Source organism: Cucumis sativus, unplaced genomic scaffold (assembly GCF_000004075.3).
Source record: "Cucumis sativus cultivar 9930 unplaced genomic scaffold, Cucumber_9930_V3 scaffold66, whole genome shotgun sequence".
Taxonomy (NCBI): domain Eukaryota; kingdom Viridiplantae; phylum Streptophyta; class Magnoliopsida; order Cucurbitales; family Cucurbitaceae; genus Cucumis; species Cucumis sativus.
The window spans coordinates 369,417-384,093 of record NW_022279559.1 but is presented as its reverse complement, the minus strand read 5'-3'; the positions used below and the strand labels follow the sequence as shown (position 1 = coordinate 384,093).

Genomic DNA, 14,677 nt, shown 5'->3' with positions numbered 1-14,677 from the left:
TAATTTCACACCTTTTAAATACTATTTTCATTTCATCAAAGTTAATTTTAAATGACATATAATAGCTTTAAACCTAAAAGGCTATCAATATAAGATGTAGCAAATCAAGTTATCCACTCCCCTTGGTTCAACCTAAATGGGCATACCTATACACCATTGACCTCGAGAAACTAAATTAGTATTTATCTTAAAATTAATCGACAATTAATAGAAGAATTACCTCATATACTATATAATTGTAACATCCACACTTTTTTCAATTTGAGATATTCATCATGTTTCTTTAAGATAACGTACCTTTTTAGTTTTTCATCATGACCGAATTTTCACATTGCCTTCATTAGAATAACCAATACCTTATATTAAGAAAAATAGATTAGAGTTCTATCTTAAAATTAATGGACAATACAAGAAGTAATCCACCAAAAAGTGAGTTTGATTTAGTGGTATTGACAGGACCTATGAGAGGACGGAGGTTTAATCCACCACCTCATAGTTATTGTACTAAATAAAGTACAAAAAGTATTAACTTCAAACGTTCCACCACTAGGACGTAATGACCGTCGTCATAAAAAATAAGTAATTAAAAAAAGGAAGAAAAGAGATCACTAGCTCACACGTGAACATCACACCCTTAAATTATAACTTACCCTTCAAAACCCTAAATGAGTTCCCAATTTTGAACAACCTTTTTCAATGTTTGATTCTTATGGAGCCCGTGAGTCCTTATTCATCATCTGCCCTTCAAAGTCTATCTATAAATATCCCAAAATCATCACTTTCCAATTCTTCATCAAACCCCAAATCAACTTTATTAACCTCAGCTCTCTACAAAAATTCCCATAAAACATATATCCATATATCTATATCTTTGTAAAGCAAATTAGTACACACTTCTGTACTATAGGTTTTCCATGTCGGTTTCCTTGGAAGCTTTGGCAATGGCTGGGATTGATTCCAATGAGTGGGCTATGGACGCTGAAGAATGGGAAAGAAACGAGATCGACGTTGTTCCACCACATTTATTAGCCGATGAAGAAGATGACGAGGATGGTGATGAACATGTAACGACGAGTACTATTAGTAACTATTGCTTTCCCGTTGATGGGTCATTCGAGGGATGGCGTGGGAGAGATTGCAAAGCTGATGGTGGCCATGGCCATGGCATTTTGGGGATTTTTTGTAGTCTAAGCAAAGTCATAGAGAAAAGGGCTTCTAATGGGATGAGTTCAGTGAGAATAATAGTCAGAACTATTTTAGGGTTTTTGATGGTGATGACCATGAAGATAATTAGTGCACAAAGATCCAAGATGTAACAAATTTGGTGGATATATTTTGCAAGAAAAAGTTGATATATATGTTTTTTTTTATTTACATTCTTTCAGAATACATTATGGTAATATAGGAAGAAAGAAAGCTTTCGTTTTCATCTGCTGTAGAGAATTGAATTACGACCATTTTACGTGAAGATGTTTTATGCTAATTGAGTTATACTTATTTGTTAAAGAATGATAAGAAAAGATTCGTTGAAATACTTGAGTTTTCTTTTTTATATCATCGTAAGTGTTCATTAAGGATATTAATTATGAAAGTTTAAACTTAGATAATAAATTAATTGTAGTTAACCCAGATAAAAATATAACATTTTAACCAAAATAATATAAAAATGTTTTAGAGTTAGTATCAACTTACTAGCAATGATAATATGCACTAGATCCTATATCATCATACCCTTCACTTTTAAATACGTTTAATTTTTAGACGAGAGTAAGTTTTAAGTCGAGTGATCATTTGAAAAATCAAGTTATAACGACGAATGATATTATTTCATAAGAAATCAGTAAAACTTAACCCTAGGTTGTTTCTAAATTATTATATATGTGAACAATATATTTTGTTGAAAAATAATATCCTCTTTAAAATATCGAGAAAAGCTATTTTATAAGTTAGACCTACTACAATGTGATGAATATTCATAATAACCGTGCAAGGATAGTATGTTTGTAGAAGCATCGTAACTTTGGATATTTTTCAAATAGAAAAAAAATTATCCGATCATGTCGATCTCGTTAATTAAATCCAAATCAAAGCGTTCTTTGTCACAAAACAAATGAATAATCCATCTTTTTAGTTCACGTATGTTTCTTCTCTACGTAAAGTAAAGACGATATGTACACTCCGTCTGTCTCCTTGAAATAAAAGAAATAACAATCCTGCTTTCAAGAACACGATAGTTATAACTTTGATCACACACATATATATAAAAACTAAAACAGTAAACCTTTTGAGTTAATAATTAAGTACATTGTATAACATTTCTAATAAATTACAAACAATATAGCAAAATCCATATGTAACGGACTCTATCATTTAGTAGATAACTTCTATAAATCTAAAAAAAACTATATCTAAGATTTGGTGCATTATGATTGGTATTATTTGAAAAGGTGCATAAAAATTATGGATATAGATTATTGGAGATAGTTCTAACACACACCTATACATCCTACGATAATGAAAGATTAGAAGCCATGCCTTTGGCTGTCTCATTGAACAATTTCTCTATCCAACCCTCAGCTCGAATAACCCTAACAATGTGTTGTGCATGTAACCATCCCTCAATGATCCTCCATGTCGTCACTTCGAGCTAACCACTTAGTAAGTTTAATTTTCAAGATTGGCGTACCGAAGCTTATAGCCAAATTGCATCATTTGCTCACGAGAAAACCACCATTTTAATTATTTACCAAGCCAAGACCATTCAAACCCTAATCTGTTCTCAAATTTGAATAAACTTTTTCCAATATTTTGATTCTTATGAAACTCGTGAGCTTAATTATTCAACCTTCTTCACAAAAACCCACACATCACCTCTAGCTCTTCAAATCTCATTTATATATATATATATATGTTTGTATATTATCATTCATCACATTCAAGAAATTAGCCCATTTAATCTCTCAATATTATTCCCAAATTATCAAACCTCTCTGATTTCTTATTAACCATGAGGGTTTCTTTAGAAGCTTTGGCAATGGCGGGGATTGATTCCAATGAGTGGGCTATGGATGCTGAAGAATGGAAAACAAATACTCATCAAATGGAGAACGACGACATAATTCCACCGCATTTATTAGCCGACGAAGACGAAGAAAATATAGCAGCCAAGGAATTATGCATTTCCGGTCACCGAAAAGATGACGGACTGGTGGTGTTTTGTGCTTTCCGGCGATCATATGCAATTTTAAGAAAAATGATGGAGAAGAGAGCTTCCTAATGGCCTGAAATCAGACATTATACCCAATTCTTGAGAACCCAATATGTATATTTTGCTAATTTACCCCATTTTTTAAAAAATGTAAACATACCTACATATATATAACCGAATATATAATAGAAGATAAAACGGTCGAAAATATTTATAAATATAGTAAAAATTTTTATTTTACGATTATAGATATTGATAAACTTCGATTTATAATCTATGATTATACTATTTGTTATTACGTGTAATCTAAAATTGGCCATAGTTCACCGTTGTGTCATATGGTCATGTTTTGTAATAAAAGAAACTAAGTTCATCATCCATTTCAAGAGTCGATGGACCTCTTTTAAGGCCAATGTCATCACAAGAAGAAGAAGAAGATGATGGAGACCTTCCCATATTCTACTTTTTCTTTTTCTCTCTTATGTTTTTATTTTTTCTTCCCACTTTCTTCAAGATCAACTTAAAAATTTAAGTTCATGTAAAAGAAGTATACTTAGCTTAGATGTTCTATTTTATTTTATTTTACTTTTTCAAAATTTTAATGGAAGAAAATGGTGGCTTCCTACTTGGAAACAAAAATGTGTTTGTTTTTTGTTGATCTAAATTGTGGATGCCCATTTTTATCTAATTTTCCACAATATCAACTGCATTTCTATTTTGGTTAAGTTGTTTTTTCTTCTTCTTTTAAGTTGATCTTAAATGTGTTTGGATACTCTTTTTGAGCTAATAAATGAAAATTATTGCATTAAAAATTATTTGGTTTTGTAATGTAGATTGTTTTTGTCACTTCTTCACATGCATGTTTCCTCTTTTGTATCATTGTCTATATATTTTATTGTTGGTTGCATTTTGATTGGTTTGGTTTGTTGATTGAGTTCATGAGTAAATTTCTTAATTTAAGTTTTAAGTTCATAGGAGTATATTATTTTCATAAATTACGTAAGGATAATTATATTAAATAAAAGGAAAGGAAAGGGAAAGAGAGAGGAAAAATTCCTAAATTTTGTCATTAATTTGTTTCCAATAAAACACCCCAATTTGTTATTTTGTTAAAAAAAAAGTTAAGACTCGAAACTATTGTTGTGGAACAAAATTAAGTTGGCACACAAACACCTTCTCGATGTTCTAATGCTCCTAATTTTCATCTAACAAGTTTCAATTTTCATCATAGTCATTCTAACAAATGTTTATTTCCTATGAGTTTTGAAACATTTACGAAGACTAACAACAATATCACAACAATATAACAAGTACAAAGTTTTGAAATAATAATAATAGGAAACACTTGTTCAACTCAAGAAAAACTTGTTGAAATATTTCAAAGATTGCACTCCAATTTTAATCATCTATTGTAATTTTGCACTTTTTAATCGATAAAAATGAATTGAACTTGTAAGGACGATTAGGAAATCTTTTTCTTGAAAGAAAAAGAATGAGAAGATGTCACTCTAACCATGCTTTTTAGTTTGTTGTTGTTTTAATATAAATATTATGGGGTATAATCGATGACAACGAGTCAAACCATGATCTCCTCGGAGGCATTCGTTTCCTCTTAATTTTTTTAGGCAGGAGGTAATATCGACGGATACTTGTTAGCAAACGAACAAGCAGACAAATGAATATGTTGCTTTATACAATATTTGAGGGATGCACCAAAAGCTTTTGGCTCAAATTTGGAATGCGATCACGAAAGCTTTGGCATGAGTTGTTGGGGATCATAAATCTAAAGGAATGGAGACTATTTCTTGCCACTAAAACGTGCATTGTCCTTCTGCATATCGGTTTTGGTTCTCTTTGGAAAACTTTGAGTTGGTTGGTTGGTATCATTTCCTATATCCATAATCTATGTATGATCTTCTGACATCTTTGAGGAGAACGAAATGACAACACTTTCAAGAATGTTTCTTCTTCTTTATAGCTTATATCTTTCTTCTCGAACTTCATGTTCGTAACTTACATATAAGGTACTTGGTGTTCATTTGTTCCATGCAATTTCCAAACCTTCCATAAGCATAGCATTCATTAGATGAAAACTCTTGAGACATATATCAGTTGTGCTTATGATCACCCCTTTGATTGAAGAACTCTCCAATACTTTTTACTCATCAAGTCATCATAGTACATCAAAATTTGAGACTGCTACAAGATTCAACAAGCATACATACAGGGGCAGAAAGCCTACAAATCATGTTTCCAGAACTAATATTCAATTTTGAGACAATGTTTCATTCAAAATCATAGTAGTCTAAATCTTCATGGTATGAAAAGAAATGACAATCATATTCCTTCAGGCAAAGTTATCAAGTGGCTATAGCAACTCACTCGAAGGCAGCAAGAAAAACAGCCAACCCAGGAAATATTTTTTGAAAAATCAACCAATTGAAAGGGAGAGAATTTACTAGGATTCCCAGTTTTGTATACACACAATCACAGCAAAATCAACTACTTGAAATTCTCTATGATGCATCCTACTGCTCTATTAACCAAACAAAACCTTGAAAGAAAACTTGGGATTCATCAAAAGTAGAGATGAAAAACTTAACTTTCAAAGGCTTAACCTTCTGTGGGAGAGATTTTGATGGTGTCAATCCGCTCATCCTCCGGCAAAATCGACCAGTTCGGAGACGGCACGGCTCGTAACCAACGAAAATCATCTACATTTTCCCAATTCCCTGTCTCCACGCCAAGGGTTGCATCTGTGAGATCTTCTTCAATTCCTTCGTAGCTCACACGATAGGGAGCGAATCGCACGCTGCTACTATCTTCAATGATCGGCCTACTCCTGACTCTGAGATAGAAATCGCTTTTCTTAGCGTTGTGAATCCGGATTTGATGGGAGGCCATTGCAAAGGTACATTCCTCAACATCATCAATTAGAATTGAACCCATTACAGGTCCTGTGTAAACTTTGCAGTTTCTTAGTTTGTGAATAAATAATGCCCTAACACTACCGATCAACTTGACCTCACAAGAACTAAGACCCGAGATAGTGAATTCCCCAACATCTGATCCCTTGAAATTCTTTACCAGAATCTCTCCGTCCTTGTCTCTGATTCCTGGAGAATCCCGCGCGCTGTAACTCGCTTGCTGTTGCTTGTTCATTAACATAGAATCAGCATTTTCAAGCCCTGGATCTTTCGACTCTGATTTTTGGTCTTTCTTCGTGGCTTTGTTTTTGAATGAGAATTTCTTTTTAGGTAGCAACTCAGAATTTAAATTATCGAGGGCTTGTTTCAATTCCGAAATGGATTTGAGTGAAGCTCGTACCTCGTATGAGGGCAAAGAGTAAGAGGATTCGGCAACGAGCTTCTCGAGGTCGGAGATTGAGGTGGATATCCCATCGAGGTGAGATCTGAGTTGAGCGGGGTCCGGCGGTGTGAGGCGGCATTGGGCGAGTGCCGACTCGATGGCGCGCTTGGAGTCGGAAAAGCGGTCGAGAAAGGAAGAAGTGGAAGAGGTAGAGGAATCGGATTCCGATCTGCGAGTTATGGAATTCTCTAAGCGAGTTTGATTGCGATTGGCTAGGCGTTCGATGACTGAAGCATGCTTCTTTTGGAGATTCGCGTCTGAAGGATCTGAAGGAATAGAATTAGGGATCGACGAAGGTTCATCAGCGTCCGCCATTAATGGATGCTTCGGTTGCAGCCGCGAGTTTTTTAATTTAACGATGACGGAAAATGGGTTGCGTTATACTTCAATTTTGAAACCAACCTTATTTTATTTAATATATAGAAAACAAATCTATCTTTTAATTTTCTTTTATAAAATTTCATCTATACCCTCATCCATGAAATTCAATCATTGCAAAACTAATTATTATGAAATTTCATTATTCTAAATTTACTACAAAAATTAAATGCAATAAATTAAATAAAAGTGGTTATAAATATTTTGAAATTCTATAAAATATATGTATATAAATTTGAAGGTTTAGCATAATTCCGAAGTACACAAGCTCTTAAGTGAATTGAGAAAATGGAAATACAAGTAGGCTTTTGTTATTAGAAGAGTTTTTATGTTACTTGATAGTTGATTTTTCGTAGGAAGCTAGCTTTGGTAGAGCTCTCATCTCTTATGGTAAAATGGATTTTGACAACTAATTAGGCAAAATCAGTTATTTTAATTGTGAATTTTAATTTTATTTTCTTCTATAATTTTGTGAGTGTTTTTCTAATGAGAAATACGGAAGAGGAGGGAGAGATAATGTAAAAGTGAAGAATTTGGAGAATATTTTAATGATAATTTTTTTAAAAACATATTAGTTTTAAAGTCGGAAGGATTGTTGGATTGTTTAACAAGATCATCTAAATTTGACACCCTCGTATTACATGGATAGGTGATTTAAGTAAAATTTACTTTGGTCTTAAATTAGGATATAAATTTTACGGTACTAATATTAATAATAATTCTAAAATATTAAAATCAAGTTTTTTTTAAAGAAATATTTTAAAACATGATAATTAAAAAATAAAATTTAGATAAATGTTTAAATAAGTTTTATTTAAATGATAGAAAAGAAAAACTTTTAAATAAAAGTTGAAAGAGAGCGCCCATCTCTCTTCACTGTTTTTTTAAGACTCGACCTTTCTTTTTATTTATTTTTTAAAACAAGATTCTTCCTTCTTTTTTTTCTTTTTCTTTTTTTTTATTTAAAAAAAACGTAAAAATCAACTATATTTATGTAAAATATTTCGAAACAACATTATTTTGATATAAAAATATTCAATTCAATAAAATAATAGTATAAGAAAATATTAAAATGTATAGCATGGTATTACACTAGTAGTTAGAAGTAGTTAATGGGCTCAAATTTATATTAATTTTTGCAACTGAAATTCATGTCTTAAAGTTACAAAAGAGTAAACTACGTGGTAGACCTATTTGAATAAAAATAGGTAGGTGCATTACGAACATCACTCATAATTATACACCCTTTCTTACCACTAAAATATATTTCAAAAACCAATGCATAAAAATTAGTAGAACCAACAATCCCCTATTTAGGAAGGCTATTTCATCAACATTTGTTACGAGGTTATGAGGTTACTATCACCTTTCATGTTTGAATATTTGACATAACAGATGCTCGAAACGACTCCTCATCTCGTATCAGAGGTGGGATACTCCACGATCCAAACCGATGTGCTGACACCTTACCACCTGATTACATGTCAAAATGATTTGATATGTCTTCATATTTCAGGAATTTTGTGCTTTAAAATGTTGGACCAGTTACCTTCTTTAGTGGCCTCTTCACATCTCCTTTGGTAAAGTGAGGATAAATGAGGATCCAAAGCTTTTAATAGTTCGTCATACTTTTCCTCAGCCTCGCTCACATATTTTGCCTGAAAATGGTTACCACACAAACTTAGTATTAAGAATCAAAGACGTGGTACAAGCTGTATATATGCCGGTTACCATGAGTAATCTGTTGAAAAGGATTATGTTTTGTTCAGTTACAAATTTAATCTTTGAACTTTGATCTTGGTGTTTATTTAATCTTCCAATTTTAAGCTTAACACCAAATCTCTTCTATGTAATTTGGAGCTGCTTCAGAAATCAAATGAAATTAAAGCTACCTCAAGCACTCACCAGCGCTGTTGGAGCTGAAGCTCCATACATCCGGACAAACATCCGCAGAATATTGAAATTATTCTCTAGTACATCATCCTACATGAAGATCATAGCTTTTATTTGCAGCTAAAAGGGTCAGAAAATATATTAGAGAATTGGTAAACTCACCTCATAATCAAACCTAACAGAAAGTCAGTGAGTCAACCCAGCATCAAGGGAAACCAGTGTTGTGCTTGCCAAATGATATTCAAATTAATTATTAGTAGACATCAATTCAGGAGTCAAGCAAAGCTATTGCCTATTAGCAGAACTCAAAATGGGTGATTGTTCAGAGTGCTTGGAAGCAGGAGGAGAGGGAAGAATACTTACAAATCGTCAGCTATCTCAACTAGCAATTCTGAGATTGATAGAAATTCCATGTGCAAGTCATTAACCTTCAAAAAAACTTCAGCACGACATAATCAAACTAACAAAGTAAGGTGGATAGCAGATCAAAAACAAATTGCAACGCTAACACATCAGTTAACAACTTAATATAAGAAAAAATAGTAACAAACACAGTTAAATCAGAAGATTGACAAAATTACTAAAGAACACAAGAAGGTAAGTCCATTAGGCTTATAATTCAACCACTGGAAGCCCCCAGATATTGTCTGTAGGACTAGTACATATCGTAATGTATTATCTCTAGCAAGTACTTCATGAAAAGTTAGATTATTAAGCTTCTAAAATGAAATATTAAATGGCCAAAGCTGTAATTGACATAACCTTCTATCCTAGAAGTGGAAAGTTCGATCTCCTATCCTATTATTGTTGTGCTAAAAGAATGAAATATTAAACAAGAAAGAATTACCTTCTTTCCTCTCAACTGATACAAAAGAAGGTTCAACACTCTATAATCAAAAGATTTCAGATGAATAGCCCGCATTACATCCTCGATAGAGACCTAAACAAAATAGTTGGGATCAGCATGAGCACAAGGAGTCCCAACAAGAAATAAATAAAAATAAATTAAGACTACAACAACTACCTTCCATTGCTCGCCAATGCACCACATAGGTCCCTTTCCAAGGCCCAATACTCCTCTCCACTTCTCAGTTCGTGGACCAATCTAGGCATTGGAACAAACAAAGAAGTCAATATTGCCATTCAAAGTAAGTCCCCAACTTCTCAAGTGGAAAAGAACATGGTTTGGAGCAAATCATCAGACCTGTCTGTCAATAAGCCATGTGATTTAAGGAGATTAATAAGTGGTTGAAGTGGATCAGATCTGATAGCACTTAGAATCTTAGTGCTCTTTTCATTTGTTTCCTAAATCTCAGTGGAAAAATCATATGAAAGTTCGTCAGCTAAATGCACAAGTGCTTAATTGCCATGTTTCATCTTATCCAGTATTCTATTAACACCTGAGATTCTCCAAAAGCAAATCCACCCAAAACTATCTTCTCATTCAAAGTGTCCAGCTGCAGCATGAAGATAAATTCATTATGCACAAACAAAACAGAACCCAAGGTCACTGAGATCATAGTAAAGACATGATTGGGTTATAGAAGTGGCCAAGTGGGCATGAGCATCAAAAATAGAAAAGGTGAGCCATCTGATTTACCAACCGAACCAGCTTCAGTAAGTCGACTTAATGATACATCTTGATTTGGGCCAGTTGCTAAAGCCCATCAAAAAAATTGTTTTAAAAAGAAGAATAAATATAAACAAATAAATAAACGTGTGTTTTGTGGCAATGTGTTGCTGCGGCTCCTTAGGAATAACTTCTTCCTATTCTCGTGTCTCCTTTCTCCACCTTTATTTTCTTCTCCTTTCTCCACCTTTATTTTCTTCTCCTTTCTTCTTCTTTTCTTTCTTCTTTTCTTTCTTCTTTTTGCTCCTCTTATCTTTCTTCTCTTCTCTTTCTAGCTTCATCTCTTCTTTCTTCTATTCTTCTTCCTTCTCTTCTCCTTTTCTTCTTTTCTTCTCCCTCTCTTCTTTTTAATCTTCTCCTTTCAGTACTTTTTTCGTTCATTTCACCAAACAATGAACCTCTTCAAAACTAGTTAGCTGAACCCAAAACTGACACCGAATGATCAATGATCTCCTCTATATAGATGTACTACTTCAAGAAACGTGTATTTATATTCACACCACACTCGGATGAAGTTTCTTCATTCTGTCAAAGTTCATTTTAGCAAAAGATATTCAAATATTCTCCATCCACTAATTCCTGTAGTTGTTTACATTGAGACCAAAGCAAAATTCAAATTCATTTCTTCTTACTTTCTTTCTTTCTTTGTGTTTTTCTTAATAAGAAACAATTGATGTAACATCCTCCAACCTTCGTATTAATCATTGAAGAGTTTTTTCTCTTCTCCCTCTCTCTTTCTCTTTAATTTTTTTTTTTCTTAACTGCAACATTATCCTTGAACCTTTGTACATCTAATTTTCCACCAAAGACAACTAAAGAAAAGAGTAGGACATAACCTGATATATGTAACTTTCCGTAAATGACAGAATGGGAAAGTATTTGAATACAGATTGAGGTTTGTTTGCATCCATTCCGTGAAACATGAAATAAGATCTGAACTGCAGAATGAATTATAATGTCAGCTTGTTATATGGCAGAATTGTCATAGCCTAAGTTTACTAATCCAAAAGATTCTAGACATAAAAGAATTATTTTAAAGGAAAAAGGCCTAAAATCCGAAAAGAAAATCATGACAGTAATTGTATGCCTTGAGACCTGAATTAAAACAAGAACCGAGATTACAAAATGGGGAGAGGTGATAAGACATCTAACAAGCCCGTAATATGACTGTTAAAAGCGGTAAAGTAAAATAGACACTGAGTTACATGGAAACCCAAGTACCGGAAGAAAAACCACAATTGGCTCTCTTATTAATTTCTCATATTAACAAAAGATACAAAAGGGAAGACTTATGATAAAAGGGATAGGAAATTAGGGTAAATCCTTCCTTGGGCCAAGCCCATTAATTCTAACAATGACTTACAACAGCACGTAAATAAATAAATAAATAAAACCTTCCCAGTTTAGACCAGAAGAAGAGGAAAAAATCAATAAAAAGAAAGTCCCTCAATTGAACAAACTAACCACTTTGAAGACAATGTTTTTAAATCCAACCGATTCCAACTTCAATTTTGACATGTTGTACCACTCCTCAATTTTCACTCCATGTAACCACCTTCTAAACTAAGAAGCATAGATACGAATACAACACACACATAGGACACGACACAAACATCATGACACTTCATTTTTTAAAAGTCTAGGAAAGCATTACAAAATATACATTGTTAAAAATATATACCATTTTAATATAAGGAAATACAAAGTTAAAAAGTTGATGCATTTGTATGCTTAAAAAATGAATTTGGTGCATTTTGTTCCCAAAATTTATTCGAAGTTAAGTGTTCTAGACATGTCTGACAATGTTGGACCTATATTGCCTTTGTATAACTAGTAAGTGGTAACTAGCACATCCACTGCAATAACAAGTGTCCAATATATGTCCAGCAAGTATCAGAGTGTACAAGTGTCTAAAACGTGTCAAACACGGACACCCTAGCCAAATCAAAGTGTCTGCTTCTTACTTCTAAACCTGAGATTCCAATGTGTTGGAGAGGAAATACCAGCAGTTCGTCACAAAATCAGCAATAGTGAATTCTTCGGTGAGCACCTCCAAGTTCCTCAGTTAGACCCACTAACCTAAAACCTTAGCTTTTCTCCATCAACTGATTTACTAGTGGAATATTGCTACAAAAGAGTCCTGCACTCAGCTAATTTGAAACCCCTTACTTTGGAACAAAGAGGGGACAGCAAGGAAGAACTGAACCAACCCAGCCCAGCCCATCCACAGGTCTGAACCATATATGCTGCCGATACGACCATATGCCATCAGAGGTATTTGCCAATGGAAGTCCCCCAAATATTTAATATTCAATCAAAGATTCAAAACAAAAATAAAAAGTCTATACCATGCACTTACAAAATCTTCAAGTGTAGAATTTGCACGCTGCATTGCATCCAAGCCAACCATAGCCATTTCCCCACAATAGTTCTGGGAAGAACCAAGATCCAGCTTATTGTCACAATAAGGCTGCAAAGTGTTTTCCATCTCCTTTCCCCTATAGTCTGAAACAAATTAAACCATAGCAACCAATCAATAGTAGGGCCACTACCTCCGCAACAAACAAATAAAATCTCTCTCCAAGATTAAACATCAATATATACCCTAACAAATACCAATAAACAAAATCATTCCACAACTTTCCTTATTTTATTGATCTACATCTACATTTCAGTTAGATCATAAGAATAGATATCAAAGCAAGCTTAGCTAAGTTGTAATTGACATAACATTCCATCCTAGAGGTGGGAGGTTTGAATCCCAACCCCCAATTGTTGTACTTAAAAAAAAAATCATAAGAACATAGTACCTCCATCGCCAAGCAGCAATGATACATCGCCAAGAAACTCTTCCGAAAACTGTAGAACAAAAGAAAAGTTGATGGGCAGGAGTCAAATGAATCAAAGTCATCAGTGGTTTAGCTTGCACTCACCTTCGGCATGTATTCAGAAACCAAATCGAATTTATCGTCAAAGTCAAGCTCTCCACATGGTTGCACCTAACATACAAATACAATTCAATTATGAAACAAACTCACATCAGAACAACGATTCATCAGCACCAATAAATCAAGCTGCAATCAAGAAACATACCATTTTACTAGGGGAAGTGGAGGAATTGAAATGTTCAAATTGGATGAGGAATTTAGAACGTAAAGCAGAGATGAAGTTGAGTGAGAAAGTACCAAAAGGAGAAGGAAATTGGCAATGAATCGATTGGAGGAAGAAGAAGAAGTGATGGGGATTCCGCGGGAGTCCATTAATGTAATGAGTGTATGTACTTGTTCTAGTTTCCTTAGTTCTTCCATTGTTTTCCCTTTCTTCTCGTTCTCACCCACAAATTTGATGACTCGCAATCAACTCGTCTTTTAAATTTGTTTTCTGAAATCTGAAACAATAATATATATATACTCCACACTTCCTGCCCACCTTGAATTTCATTTTCTACTATTCAAAATAAATTTAAGGTAATTATAATATGCAGTAATATTTTTAAAAAATTATAAATACAGTACTGTCTACAATTCCTAATAGACAATTATTTTAAATATAATTGTTATATTTGCAACTTTCAAATAAATAATGCTGGGAAAATTTAGAGATTAATTTAAGGAAAAAATAAAGTGTATTTAGTGATACCAAAATGTTCAAAAATTGAATTTTTATTTAAATAATTGTTTAAAATGTATTTATTTTTAAAAAATGGTTAAAAATATAGTAAAATATTTACATATTTAATAGAAAAAAATTAAAAATAAATTGAATTTATAATTTGACATATTTAAATGTTTCAATTAATTTTTGTTTAATATAATCTTGTATTTTAAAATTTGAATATAATGAAAACATGAAAGATATTGTTTATGTATTTGGAGAGTTAGAATGGTAAAATTCAAAAATAATTTTTGGAAACATATTTCATATTGCTACACAAATGATATTTGTTGAAGTGAAACATACTCTAAATATTTCCATTTTTTAAAAAGATTTTTCATTTAGAAAAACAGATAAAACTGTGTACTCTAAATTGTTTGTGTATTTGTACTCTAAATATTAAAGCTTAAAGCTTAGATGTTTAATACTTTAGTCTATCCCAATGAGTAGGGAGAATTACGGGTGGAGTCTCAATTTTTATTTCTAATTTGATATTTTCTCTCAAATAATAAACTATTATTTGTTTGTGTGTGAATATAATTAAT

General features: G+C 32.8%; 3 protein-coding genes across 7 annotated transcripts; all 3 read right to left on the bottom strand.

Annotated features, from left to right (window-relative positions):
* Positions 1-4,792: 4,792 nt before the first annotated feature.
* On the bottom strand, positions 4,793-6,971 carry LOC116406131 (tubulin-folding cofactor C-like). The gene has a single exon (XM_031889835.1). It carries the CDS (start codon positions 6,890-6,892, stop codon positions 5,822-5,824), a length of 1,071 nt encoding a protein of 356 aa, XP_031745695.1. The 5' UTR covers positions 6,893-6,971; the 3' UTR covers positions 4,793-5,821.
* Positions 6,972-8,324: 1,353 nt separating this feature from the next.
* On the bottom strand, positions 8,325-9,770 carry LOC116406106. Its single transcript, XM_031889811.1, has 6 exons — positions 9,696-9,770; positions 9,212-9,276; positions 9,011-9,023; positions 8,861-8,938; positions 8,505-8,613; positions 8,325-8,428 (listed from the first exon to the last, which is right to left on the bottom strand). Exons 1-6 carry the CDS (start codon positions 9,768-9,770, stop codon positions 8,325-8,327), a joined length of 444 nt encoding a protein of 147 aa, XP_031745671.1.
* On the bottom strand, positions 8,503-13,871 carry LOC116406126. Of its 5 annotated transcripts, XM_031889820.1 has the most exons (13): positions 13,572-13,867; positions 13,412-13,477; positions 13,289-13,337; positions 12,838-12,983; positions 11,315-11,411; positions 10,249-10,305; positions 10,053-10,153; positions 9,873-9,953; positions 9,696-9,788; positions 9,212-9,276; positions 9,011-9,074; positions 8,861-8,938; positions 8,503-8,613 (listed from the first exon to the last, which is right to left on the bottom strand). In XM_031889820.1, exons 1-9 carry the CDS (start codon positions 13,784-13,786, stop codon positions 9,770-9,772), a joined length of 831 nt encoding a protein of 276 aa, XP_031745680.1. In that variant the 5' UTR covers positions 13,787-13,867; the 3' UTR covers positions 8,503-8,613; positions 8,861-8,938; positions 9,011-9,074; positions 9,212-9,276; positions 9,696-9,769. The 5 variants fall into 5 exon arrangements, with proteins under 5 accessions (XP_031745680.1, XP_031745679.1, XP_031745683.1 ...); XM_031889819.1 differs by lacking the exons at positions 8,503-8,613; positions 8,861-8,938; positions 9,011-9,074 and having other exon boundaries at positions 9,246-9,287; XM_031889823.1 differs by lacking the exons at positions 8,503-8,613; positions 8,861-8,938; positions 9,011-9,074 and having other exon boundaries at positions 9,246-9,287; positions 11,315-11,416; positions 13,572-13,865.
* Between the last annotated feature and the right edge of the window lie 806 nt (positions 13,872-14,677).